Source organism: Sebastes umbrosus, chromosome 5, assembly GCF_015220745.1.
Source record: "Sebastes umbrosus isolate fSebUmb1 chromosome 5, fSebUmb1.pri, whole genome shotgun sequence".
In the NCBI taxonomy this organism is placed as follows: domain Eukaryota; kingdom Metazoa; phylum Chordata; class Actinopteri; order Perciformes; family Sebastidae; genus Sebastes; species Sebastes umbrosus.
In genome coordinates this window covers 36,033,255-36,046,839 of record NC_051273.1, presented here as the reverse complement: position 1 = coordinate 36,046,839, position 13,585 = coordinate 36,033,255, and the positions used below count along the sequence as shown (strand labels likewise).

At 40.4% G+C, this 13,585-nt stretch overlaps 1 protein-coding gene across 7 annotated transcripts in view; it reads left to right on the top strand.

Moving 5' to 3' along the window:
* The window catches only part of ptprfa (protein tyrosine phosphatase receptor type Fa), a 454,009-nt gene that overhangs the window by 432,427 nt on the left and 7,997 nt on the right, over positions 1–13,585 (top strand). For all 7 annotated transcript variants that reach the window (XM_037768968.1, XM_037768972.1, XM_037768971.1 and 4 more), the window contains 4 exons: positions 859–1,144; positions 4,362–4,540; positions 11,686–11,812; positions 13,161–13,286. In XM_037768968.1, the coding sequence (XP_037624896.1) occupies positions 859–1,144; positions 4,362–4,540; positions 11,686–11,812; positions 13,161–13,286 (718 nt within the window). The remainder of the gene's footprint in view (positions 1–858; positions 1,145–4,361; positions 4,541–11,685; positions 11,813–13,160; positions 13,287–13,585) is intronic.

Below are 13,585 nucleotides of genomic sequence, written 5' to 3'. Positions count from 1 at the left end.
AAAAGTCGTAGTATTATGAGAATAAAGTCATAATATTATAAAGTAGTAATTTGATGTGTTATTTTAGAGGGGAAATAGAGCAGCGTGCCGCCTGTGTGAAAGTGAGGAACGTGGAGCATCTTGTGAAGTTATACTCTAGTTTAGGTTTCACAAATAACAAAATACTTCATCTTTTGGCTCATCAGCAGCACATTATCATCAGTATCAGGACCTTGAAAAGATTGTGCAAGAAACTGCGTTTATTCTGAAGAAAGAACCCCACGGACCTGATGGGGAAACTGCCTCTTTTGTGGACTTTTTCTCTTGTAAAGTTATGACTTTATTCTCGTAATATTACAGTTTTTTTTCTCGTTAAGTTATGACTTTAGTCTCGTAATATTACAACTTTGTTCTTTTAAAGTTATGACTTTATTCTCGTAATATTCATTTTTTTTTCTCGTGAAGCTATGACTTTATTCTCGTAATATCACAACTTTTTTTCTTGAAATATTATGACTTTATTTTCATTAAATTACAACTTTTTTCTCGTAATATTATGACTTTATTCTCGAAATCTCACATTTTTCTTCCCTCATTGTGGCCCTAATACATACATGAGAGCCTTACTGCATTATAAGATTACATTTTGAATTGTCACCTAGCACCTGAATTTAGTTTTTTTTCCTTTAAATAAATAAAGACATTTCCACCATGAATTGGTACAGAATGCAGGAAATGGGGGGGGTTATGACCTATACTGCAGCCAGCCACCAGGGGGCGATTGACATGTTTTGCCTTCACTTTTGGGGAGCTGTCATGTCGTCCATCTTTATATCCAGTCTATGGTGTCAACCATATTTTGTCTTTGTGCTCCATCAGTGCCGGTGTGGGCCGTACAGGCTGCTTAATCGTGATCGAAGCCATGCTGGAGAGGATGAAACACGAGAAGTCGGTGGACATTTACGGTCATGTGACATGTATGCGGGCTCAGAGGAACTACATGGTGCAGACAGAGGATCAGTACATATTCATCCACGAGGCCCTACTGGAGGCTGCAACATGTGGCAACACAGAAGTCCCTGCCCGAAACCTGTATGCTCACATCCAGAAGCTCACCCAGATCCCTCCCGGAGAGACCGTCACCGCCATGGAACTGGAGTTTAAGGTTGGTACCTTCTTGTTTTGTGAGTTTGTACAGCTTGATAGTCCATTTAAAGTGGTACTCCAATCATATAACTGCCTTCGCTGCGTTTGTCTTGATTGGCAGACTTTGTGATGCAATGTGGCATTATGAAGTCAAACGCTCGTTGTGAAAAATTGTCCTATTAATATAAAAACAGAAGTATAATCAATTCTGAGGCTAACCAGAGAACAATGCAAATATCTGATGTATTGTGACCAGATTTGCGCTTTCGTTAGGCAGCAGTCTTTTTAGGCTGAGCAGGATGTTGCAATAGTCTAAACCCAGTGGTTTCCAAACACTCTCTGTCATGCTCCCTCCACCCTGACGCCTAAATTCAACCAGTAACTGGGGTAACAAGTAACAAGGAGCCAAGTTTACATTTTATGAAATAACATTATGGACTTGCATGTTTGCTTGATGAGCATCACCTGTGTTACTTTTCCTCCCTGTCAAAACTATTGTACTTTACATGTCGTTTTGCTTTCTTAATGCAACCTGTTCCTTGTAGCCTTGCTAGCATCAGAGCACTCTTGAAAATGAGTGATGCTCCATTACAGCAGATACTGCAATACCATACAGCAGTTCTGTTATTAAAGCTTCAGTAGGCAGAATGTTTTTGGCATCATTGAGCAAAAATTCCATAATAACCTTTAAGCAAATTGTAATTCAAGTGTTCTGAGAGATAACTAGACTTCTGCTCCTCCTCATGGCTCTGTTTTCAGGTTTTAGAAAATCTAGCCTGTGACGGGAGACTTTGACCAATCACAGGTCATTTCAGAGAGAGAGCGTTCCTATTGGCTGTTCATTCAACGGAGGCAGCTGTCAATCACTCGCAAACTCTGATCAAACGGTCAAACTATGCAGCGCTGATCAAATATGAATCAATATTCTGTTACAGTTATGCAGTACACTACAAGATGATTCTGAAAACATTTTATACGAGAAATAGGCATTACAGGCATTACAGGTCGGAGTTGGCGAGTGATTGACAGCTGCGCAGAGGCTCCAGCTCGGCTCTGATTGGTTGTTTCCCTCCGGTCTGTGAAATCTTGCAGATGCCATTAGGAGCACCGGAGGACACAGATTTTGAGGAACATCATTTTTTTCAGATTACCCTTCTCATACACTACACTCAGGATATAGTGACCGTTTTATTAAAATAACGTTGTTTTAATCATATTTGCTCCATTTCTGCAAATACTGCAGCTTTATTTACACTTGTGTTGGACAAGTCAAAATGTCTGCTGTGAAAAGGGATAATGTTTTACTGCATCTACCTGAGACCAGAAATCTCTTTATCCAGCTGTATTTTTAATGTGATAAAATGTAGTTGTTGTTATGCTGATGACATGGGTCTGGAGTGTAAAGTCAGAATCAACAATAACAACAACAATTCAAGGGACTAAAAGTCAGGATATTTCATTAATTACATTAATTTTTTGAATCTATATCCATGAATCTTTCAGTTTAATGGAAGTGCAGAGTACTAAATGGCTCCTGGAGTGCCACTTTAACTGAATGTTGCAGGGAGAGCTGGGGAAGAGGAAGGATTTTCATCTTCAGCCTGTGTAACAGAGATGAACTCCTTCTCAGAGGAGGAGCTGCGAGAGCTTAACTTCTGAGCTCCGGATGACAGGCCGAAGGAGAGGGAGAGAGAGAGGGAGAGAGTGGGAGAGGGAGGGAGAGAGGGCCGGGACAAACTGGAGATAAGGGCCGACTGGGTTACGTGCTTTTACACGGGATGAGCTGCAGCACTGCACCAGCCTCTGCTGCTCACTCCACACTGAGCGACACCACAGTGATTTAACCAGCCACACACATGGGGGGGGGCACGCCACAACCCGAATTATGCTGCTTGTTCAAGCAAGCAGGACGGCTGTAAATCCGGACAGAGCATAATTAGGTTTTGATCCTCAACTCACTGCAAATTTCTTTCGCAAGCACTTCTCAAATTGACACTTGCCCTTGCCGTGCAGAGGAATCACATTAGGGCCTGTCAGCAAAGCCAGCCCAGGAAAAAACACTCTGTTGTGATGTTACTTTCACAAGTTTTATTCTCCTCGGTTTGCTATGCATTGGTACAGGCCTCCCTACATCAGTTCACAATGTGTGGTTAAGGTTGGGCATTGACCTTGAATAGTTAAGGTTAGGACTAGGGCTGTCAAATTTAACACAATGATAACGCATCAACACAGCTTTAGAGTTTTAGGTTGTAAAAGGCGTTAGGCAGTTTTAAAGCTAGAGTGAAGATACTGGTATCATATGAAACTAGAAATCCTAAGGAATCCATCGGTACCAACCATGTTATACTAGCAAAGGAGGCTAAATAACGTTCCAACTTACGCTAAATTTTGGCGGGGAAAAACTGGCATGGCTATTTTCAAAGGGGTCCCTTGACCTCTGACCTCCAGATATGTGAATGTAAATGGGTTCTATGGGTACCCACGAGTCTCCCCTTTACAGACATGCCCACTTTATGATAATCACATGCAGTTTGCCATGTTAATAGAGCATATTGTTTTATGCTAAATGCAGTACCTGTGAGGGTTTCTGGACAATATCTGTCATTGTTTTGTGTTGTTAATTGATTTCCAGTAATAAATATTCACATACGATTACATAAAGGAAGTATATTTATCCACTCCAATGTTTATCAGAGTAATAAATACTTGACAAATCTCCCTTTAAGGTTACATTTTGCACTGATAAAAAATGTGTGATTAATTGTTAATGAATTGAAGTACATTCATATCTAAACATGTTAACAAACTCTCACACTCAAATAGGCTACTCTATCAAAAAGTATAAATCAAGAATACTTTGACTTTTCTGTATACTTGTCAGTCAGCCAAGTATACTTCTGTATAATAAGTATTATTAATTATATAAGTATTATATAATTATAATTTTATTAAGTATATCTCTGATAAGTACATAAAAAGTCAACTGAAAGCATACTCTGTTATTTTAAGTTTAAAAGAAGTATACTAATAGCACACTTGAATACTTCTTTTTGGTCAGGGTGCCCTTTAACAGTCTTGCTAACACACCAGATTCCACCAAAACTGCTCGTATTAGGTCTTTAAAAGAGCAGAAGTGGACAGCGGAGACGGTGGGTGTAGCTGTAGAGCTGCAGTGCTGAGGACCGGGTGTCTGAGGAGCATCAGTGACATACGTGTCCTCCTTTCTTTGTCCGCAGAAACTGGCCAATTCTAAAGCACATACCTCAAGATTCATCAGTGCCAACCTGCCGTGTAACAAGTTCAAGAACCGTCTGGTGAACATCATGCCTTTCGAGTCCACCCGTGTCTCCCTGCAGCCAATCAGAGGGGTGGAGGGCTCTGACTACATCAATGCCAGCTTCATCGACGGATACAGGTGAGTCCACGGAAACCATTTCACTGTGGTGTGTGACACACAGGGACACCGAAAGAGGATACTGTAAAACAGGATGTGCTGAGCAGCTGCACCTCTAATGAATGTGGAGGTGGACCTTTTCCTCTGGCAGCTGACAGCAATAAAATACAGGCTGACATGGAGTCCAGTGTGTCACTGTCAAAACTAATTGGTCTTATTGACAGGCCTGTTAATTATCTCCTGTTTTTCCCCCCTTGTAAATGGATATCCTGTTTGAGGTGACATGCCAGAGAAACAAACTGATTACTCCAATATTTCTACAATGCTGCTCCTGTTTGTGTCCACAAGACTGTGTCAGTCATGGGCCTCAGGACACAGACGTCAGTTTATCCCTTTGTATAGAGTGAATAATAATGACCTCTTTTAACACAAAGTACAATTTAATGAGTGAAAACTACATTGCGAACCATTTTAGTATTTACAGATTCGTACATAACCCTACTTACCGGACTTAGAAGGAATAGTTCAACATTTTGGAATTAACCATATTCACTTTCTTTCAAAAAGTGTGATGAGAAGAATCTCATGTCTGTGTGTTGTCTTACAGCAAGTTGGTCTCATACACCGTTCGTAGCTATACCTATGAAAAGTAATGGACTTGTATGTAATGCATGTAATCACGAACCAGGAAGTATAAAGAGCGAAAAACACCGTGTAGGGAGGTGGTCGGGGGGGAAGGGTGGGTGAAAAAGACATCGGACTTTCGCCCAGGAGACCGGCGTTCATGTCCCATGTGAAACCAGAAGTCAGCGTTGATTTATTTGTCCCATAACTTCCATACCTAAGTAACGCCACTTCCGTTGTTATTTTAACCCAAAGCAAGATCTTTTCCAAAACCAAGTAGTTTTGTTGTCTAAACCTAACCAAATAGTTTTTGTTGTCTAAACTTAATCAATTAGTTTTGTTGCCTAAACCTAACCAAGTAGTTTTTGTCTCTACCTAAAATAGTAGCTTTGTTGTCTAAACTTAATCAATTAGTTTTGTTTTCTAAATCTAACCAAGTAGTTTTGTTGTCTAAACCTAATCAATTAGTTTTGTTTTCTAAATCTAACCAAGTAGTTTTGTTGTCTAAACCTAATCAATTAGTTTTGATGTCTAAACCTAACCAAGTAGTTTTGATGTCTAAACCTAAACAAGTAGTTTTGTTGCCTAAACCTAAACAAGTAGTTTTTCTGTAAAGACAGAAGTTTATTTTGAAAAGACTTTGCATGTAACAAACGGATATTGACACGCATTGCTTGACATTTGTAGGAGAACGCACAAAAAATTGAGGAACAACTTTTCGTAAGATATCATGCAAACCGTTATTTGAGGATACCTAGGTTTCAGTAAGTACAGAGCTGGTTAGCCTAGCTTAGCATAAAGACTGGAAGCAGGGGGAAGCTCACTTATTAACACTTTGTATCTTATATTTGAACTTACACAAACAGAGAAATAAACAGTTCTAACAAATTTGAATAAACGCGCTGGAACTTAGGGCTTAGGTCGCGGTGAAGGAATTTCCCCTGCGGTGATGAAGATTGGCTCAACATTCTTGAATGCAGAACACAATGAGGCACAGAGTTTTTTTCAGCTGAGACACTTTGGTTACGTCTTACTTACTTACTTACTTACTTGTGTGTATAATAATAATAAGATCCGCAGAAGTAAAAAGTGTCAGCACAAGGTAGAGTACTTGCTCTGGATGGAGGGAAGGCTGAAACACGTATAGAGAGAGAGGACGGTATTCATTTCTCCTCCATTGTGGTTGTTCAGCACTTGTAGCCTCAGCCGCCCCTCCTCCATTGTGATTGGACGGCAGGGTAAAAAGTCACACTGATGATGCAGCGTTTTACCCAAAGTTGAAAAATGTTTCAACTCACAGCGGCCGAACGTGCAGTGCAGCGCAGAATACCTCATCACGGTGCTGACGTGGCGCTCCCATTGCCAAGAATTCAAAAAAGAAAAAATATGAACATAGCGGTTGTGGCGGTTGCTTGTTATTGCAATATTGCGGTTATTGTGACAGCCCTACTAGCTACTCTTTGACATGTATCCAATCGCCCAGTGTAGCGTCTCCAGCCAGGGTGCTGGTTGCCAAAAGGAATCAGCCGGTTTTAGTTCTGGTCTATGTGCAGTCTCTGGCAGCTTCACTGCACCTGGCTGTTGTCTGTCAAGGAATAATCCCCCCACATACCTCTGCTACAACCACACATTATTTCTCAGTGTGTACAGATTCCTAGTGCATTTGTAGGGGAACATTATCAGTGGCAGATTATAAGAAGAAGAAGAAAAATATGCCTTAGAATATCTCCAGACTTATCCTGTAAATCTATCAATCAACACGAACATTGGGAGTGTCAGTACTATTAAAAAAATATAATTATCTGTCACAACAAGAGCAGATTCAAATACAAGTAGTGACATTTCAGTATGGATTTAGCTGTTGGTAAAATTGCACTGAACTCAGACTGTCTCCGGCTCTGTGTGAAGCATTCATTCAACATTTAATTGTCTTATAAAGCAAATGATCAATTAAAAAATACCAGTCTATGTAAACTTGTGTGTGACAACTTAATAAAGCGAGCCTGCCTGATTTTCTACTGTACATATCAGATGTCGGCACCGGTATTGTCATATGTCAGATAAATAGCCAATCACAGGCCTCTCAGAGAAGCACTTCTTTTATGAAAATGTAAACACTAATTGGAAATACTTTCCAGCGAGCTAGCAGAGTAAAGTGTGTGCTAATGAATCAGGACTTTTACTTGCAGCCAGGGTGGGTGTGTCTTGTTCTTGGCTCTCAGCACCTAGTGAAGTCCCCTGGGCACCTCCACCTTAGGGAGGGTGGGGAAAGAGGCAGGCGTGTCCTGTAATTCCTGTTGCAGTAATGAACGGTGGAGTGAGATACGGGGAGCTCCAGCACTCTCTGAGCTCAGTCTTTAAAGTGCATAGTGTGGATTAGGATGGATTAAGGTGAGGGGGATAGACGTGATAATGATGATTAGCGGAGGTGTCCAGTGACCTCAAGGTTTATCAGCTGAAGTCATTCGCCTCAGTGCCTGTCCATGGTGATCAAACAGCAGGCTTACACCAGTATATCATTACCTCTAGATTAGATAATACTCCCTGTTTAAACCAGTTATTATCTTTTGACAGCATGTGACTAACATTAAAGGAAAAAATTATATTATTATTCTATTAGCTATTACATCTTGTATCTTATTTTTGATGGTTTGCCCATTGTTTCTATCGGTTATCAGCAGGGTCTGGAATTAGCACCCGCCACCCGCCAAATGCGGGTAAATTGTTGGCAGTGGCGGGTGAAATCATCAGGACATCCGCCACTTTGGCAGGCAGGGAAAACGCTAGTGATGGGAATAGAGAACCGTAGTTGTTCGATTCCTTGGCATCTCATGCCTCCATGACTATCGATTCCTCTTATTGATGCTTTCCCACAGTTACGCTGCACAATGACGCGTACGCACGCCGTATCATGTTTCAGTTTGTTTTGGACCGGAGCCACGGCGGAGAGAAAAAAAAGAGCTCAACAGAATGGCGCTACTAAACCTGAGGGGACGCACCCTGTTTATACCTGATAAAGCTTCACTGTGAATAACAAATCTGTGTTGAAATCAGCAGGAGGAGAGTTAGTAACGTTAGCTATTAGCAGCCGGTGGGCAGCACAGTCCTGATTGGCTAAATACCGGAGATACAAACGTTAACGGAGGTGCCATTCAGTTATTGTTATGAGGCGTTCAAAGTCTGCTCAGGAAAAAGGACTACTGAGTGAAGGTAAATTACAACGTTATCATGATGTGTTCAAATGTAATCTCGTAAAATGTAGTTTTTGGTGAGAAACACACTTTTCATTTTTCTATAATATATACATATATATATATATATAAAATCAACAATCAATCAGCATACCAATATACCAACATTACACCTAACATTGGTTAAAACTGTTTAATATTCTGGGTGCTGGAGGTCAGTAATGACGCATTTCTCATATTCAACCTCCAACATCTGACCTTAAAGAATCTGCTACTGGTCAGAGTTCCTCTAATCATCCAGCAGTGAGCCAGAGCAGCCAGCAGGTAAAGTGACAGCATTGCCGAACCCAACCAAATACAGAAGTTTATATTTGTATGCTGTATTATGAAGTATTCAAATAATAGTTCCAGAGCTTGTTGCACAGAGGTAAACCTGAGAGCAGGACAGGGACCGACTCGCAACCAAAAACAACAGTGCCTCCAGCTATCGCTGGCACACACAATGATAGAGCCCTGATGTATACAGAAATACTCAGTGTGTGTGCTGCACTGGCACTCAGGCAAACAGGCTGGAGAGAGAATTACCCAGGCCCTCTGCTGCATGCTTCAACGCTGCCCCCTAGTGGCCAGGTTCTACTGTAACTACTACAGAGACCAGAGCCTGGCTGAGCAGCTGGGGAGGCATCTGTCATTTTAACAGTGCTGTTAAAAGGGTCTGTGTTCAAGCAAAACCATTTCAATATCAGCGCATACATTAGCAACAGCTGACTCATCAGACCTACTTTAAAGGGGGGGTGTAAAATTAAACATTTAACACTTGAGAGGTTCATTCAACAGTTGTGGAACTAGAAGCTGTTAAAGGAATGTAGTGAAGGGTGAATCTGAATGAACTCTGGTGTATTTTTGCAATACTATTGCAGGCTCCCATACTGTAAATATGTATGATAGTATTTATTAATGTACATTGTGGGTAAATGTGAAGGTTTTATTTTGATTTTCAGTTTTCGTGTACAAAAACTGGGAAATGGACCCAGACCCTCAAGGTACCCAAAAGCCCCAGGATGTTTTTTGATATTTTGGTTGATTGCAGATTTGTTTGGGAATATGCCTATGCAGATCCTCCGCTTCTTCTCTTTTAGTTGTTCCACAAAGCAGAACAAAAAGATTTGGAGATGCTGCTCCCAGCCGCTGGAACAATCTTCCAGAGGAACTGAGAGGAGCTGAAAATATTGTTATTTTTAAACGTAAACTAAAAACCCATCTATTTAGTCTGGCTTTTGTGTTTTATAGTTTTATAATTTTATGTTTTTTATTGTTTATACTTATTTTATTTATCATCATCATTATAGTGTTTATTTTACTCTATTTAATTTAATCAACATTTTATTGCTGATCATTATTATATTTTTTTATTCTATTTTATTTGATTAAAATTTTATTATTTTAATACAATCTGCTTATTTTGTGTAGTTTCATAATTTGTATTTATTTATTTTTATTGTTATTTTTACTTCCTTGTATTTTATTTATCTTTTATTATCTTAAATACCCATTTCTTATTGCTTTCTTGCACAACTTTTATATTGGTTGTTTTGGTGCATTAGTCTCTAAATCCATTTTTAACACTCTATATTTTTGTCAGTCGTCTGTCCAGCACTTTAAATTGCATTTGACTTGTTTGATAGGTGCTCGATAAATAAAGTTTGATTGATTGATTGATTCCACTGATCAATAAGTGGTGGTAATACACCGGGATATGCAGTGATGTGCCAGCAAAGGCAGAGAAGAAGAAGACCGCTAGCAAGTAAACATTGATCTAAATAATGATGGATTTAAAACACTTTAAAAAATCGTATTTTATGAGGAAGGAAATGCACACAACACATTTGTTAGGGCTCAAGGATACACACAATGCATTTAAGTGAGTAACACTGAATGTAAACATACATTTAGTTTATTTACAAGAAAATGTCATAGGGCCCCTGTAAATGGACTGCATTTATATAGTGCTTTTATTCATTCACACAAGCACACTCACACACTCACACACTGATGTCACAATGCAAATTGCCCCACATTTAATTTAATAAAAGTCAATGGCAAACTCTAAGGTTTGATGCATTGATTAAAGCTGCACTAGGTAGAATTGGAGCAAATATGATTAAAAAAAAATATTTTTATAAAACTACTACATCCTGACAGTAGAGCATGAGACAGGTAATCTGAAAAAAATCATGTGTCTCCGTGTCCTCCGGTGCTCCTAATGACATCTGCAAGATTTCACAGACCGGAGGAAAACAAGCAGTCAGAGCTGATCTGGAGTCTGCCATCCATCTGCCGTTTATTAGAGCCGGCTGTCAATCACTAGCGAACTCTGATCAAACGGTCAAACTAGTCAGCGCTGATCAAATATGAATCAATATTCTGTTACTGTAATGCCTCTTTCTCTCCTCACATATTCTCAGAATCATCTCATAGTGTACTGTTTAGCTGTAAAATGAGGAAGTTTGTGACCTGGCCGCCATGTTGAGATCTGCTGAGGAAATACCAAGCACAGCCCACCAGCCGGAGCACAGCCAATAGGAACACTCTCTCTCTGAAATGACCTGTGATTGGCCGAAGTCTACTGTCACGGGCTAGATTTTTCAAAGCCTGAAAACAGAGCCATGAGGAGGAGCAGAAGTCTAGTTACAGTATCTCTCAACAAAGGTGCCAGGTAGCATTCTAGAGTAAAGTTACTGTTGCCATTTGAGGCAGCAGTACAACATTACTATGCCATATGTATTATACCGCATTCATTGTATTGATGGGTACATGTGTGCTCTAGTGCACAGAGCACAGTGTTGCCAGGTTGGGTGGTGTTCCTCTCAGTTGGTCTACTTTGTATTTGATTAGGCAGTTTGTGATAATCTTGCCTTCTTTGCACTATTTGGGTGGTTTCCTTGGTCGTGTCTAGAAGGGAGCCCGCAAACTGTGAAATCTAATCTGAGATCTGCAAAAACTTTTGCGAGACTCGCTGCTCGATAACCTATCCTGACCGTAACCATTCGAGGTCAATGCCTAACCTTTACAATCTTGCGAGAGTTTCCCCAGTTTGCAGACTCCCTTCTAGCTACTACCAGTTTCCTCCAATGAAAAGTTAGAGACTACACTCACCTTGATATGTGTTGAATGGATGATTGGACTGTGATCGTCCTGTTTGGTGTTAGTCAAATCTGGCAATGCTGACAGAGATCAGGAGGAAAAGGTCTACACCAGAACCATAGCTAGGGTTCAAGAGGAAGGAAGTTGAAATGGAATCCAAAGAACCCTGTGGACTAAACACAGACGTATCTCTGTTCCACTTTGCAGGCAGCAGAAAGCATACATGGCCACCCAGGGCCCGCTGGCCGAGACCACGGAGGACTTCTGGAGAATGCTGTGGGAACACAACTCCACCATTGTAGTCATGCTCACCAAACTCCGCGAGATGGGACGGGTAACATATCACTATCACACCTTATGTCATGTCATGTCACGTATGAAATATATATAAAGCCTGAAAAAGCTTCGAAAAGCCTCAGAAATTCTGTTTTTAGATATACTGCACTTCTGATTAAAAGCAAAAGTTGTGTGAATGAATTCAGAATAAAAATGTTGATAGTTCCCAGGTTAGAAAAAAAACAGGAACAAAATATACAAATATGGAATGCATTTTATGATTTATTAATATTTATAATAATAATAATAATCAGGGTTGTCAAATTTAACGCAATAATAACACGTTAACGCAAATTCATTTTAACACCACTAATTTCTTTAACGTATTAAAGCAACATGCCATTTTGAGGTTGTAGCGGCTCAGTTTTAAAGCTAGAGTGAAGATACTGGTATCATAGTAAACTATGAAAACCAGAGGAATACTAGTAATACTACTGTCATACTAGGTTGTTGCGAAGGACGCTCAATAAAGCTCCAAACTTGCACTAAATTCTGGTGAGGAAAAACTGGCATGGCCATTTTCAAAGGGGCCCCTTGACCTCTGACCTCCAGATATGTGAATGTAAATGGGTTCTATGGGTACCCACGAGTCTCCCCTTTACAGACATGCCCACTTTATGATAATCACATGCAGTTTGGGGCAAGTCATAGTCAAGTCAGCACACTGACACACTGACAGCTTTTGTTGCCTGTTGTGCTGCAGTTTGCCATGTTATGATTGGAGCATATTGTTTTATGCTAAATGCAGTACCCTGTGAGGGTTTCTGGACAATATCTGTCATTGTTTTGTGTTGTTAAATGATTTCCAATAATAAATATATACATAGATTTGCATAAAGGCGCAAATTTGTCCACTCCCATGTTGATAAAAGAATTAAATACTTGACAAATCTCCCTTTAAGGTACATTTAGAACCAATACAAAACGTGTGATTAATTTGCGATTAATCACAATTAACTATGGACAATCATGTGATTAATCGCGAATCTGCACGATTAAATATTTCAATCCATTGACAGCCTTGATAATAATCTACCTCACTTACTCAAGGCTGGATTGCCAGCAAAATAGGACCACAAACACACAGTTGCATAGGAGTAAATATACAGTAATAACAGTAAAAACAGTAACAGTAGTAAACAGTACGATGCACAGAGGGAGGTCGGGGGGGGTCAACAGGGGCCCTAACAGGTGAACATGACCCTGCCTTCACTGAACTACTTGTTTGAGTGCCCATGAGTCCCTTCATTTTGACAGAATAATTATAGTGGTTTTATATTGGTCCCATTGGCTATTCCAGGCAAATGGCCACATGTTGTGATACATCTCCTCTCTCCATCCTTTAGGAAAAGTGCCATCAGTACTGGCCCGCTGAGCGCTCTGCACGCTACCAGTACTTTGTGGTGGACCCCATGGCTGAGTACAACATGCCTCAGTACATCCTGAGAGAGTTCAAAGTCACAGACGCCAGGGTAGGTTCTCCTCTCGCGTGAGGCAGCAGCAGAAGGATGGCCTCAGCTCAGCTCCTTTTCATTGGAAAGGACATTAACGCCACTCAGGGCGCTATTTTGGTGACAGAATATGTTGGCAGTGCTGGCAGAGTGGCATTTTCATTGCATACAGAGGTTTCTTTTTCCATTTGTGTCCGTTTAGCCTTTTGTGAATTTCACTGCACTTGAGTGGGAGGATTTGGACTGAGCGCTCCCCACACAGGGCACAGAGTTCACCGCTTGGAAAAAAGAAAAGGGGATTTGACTGGTCATGATGTAAA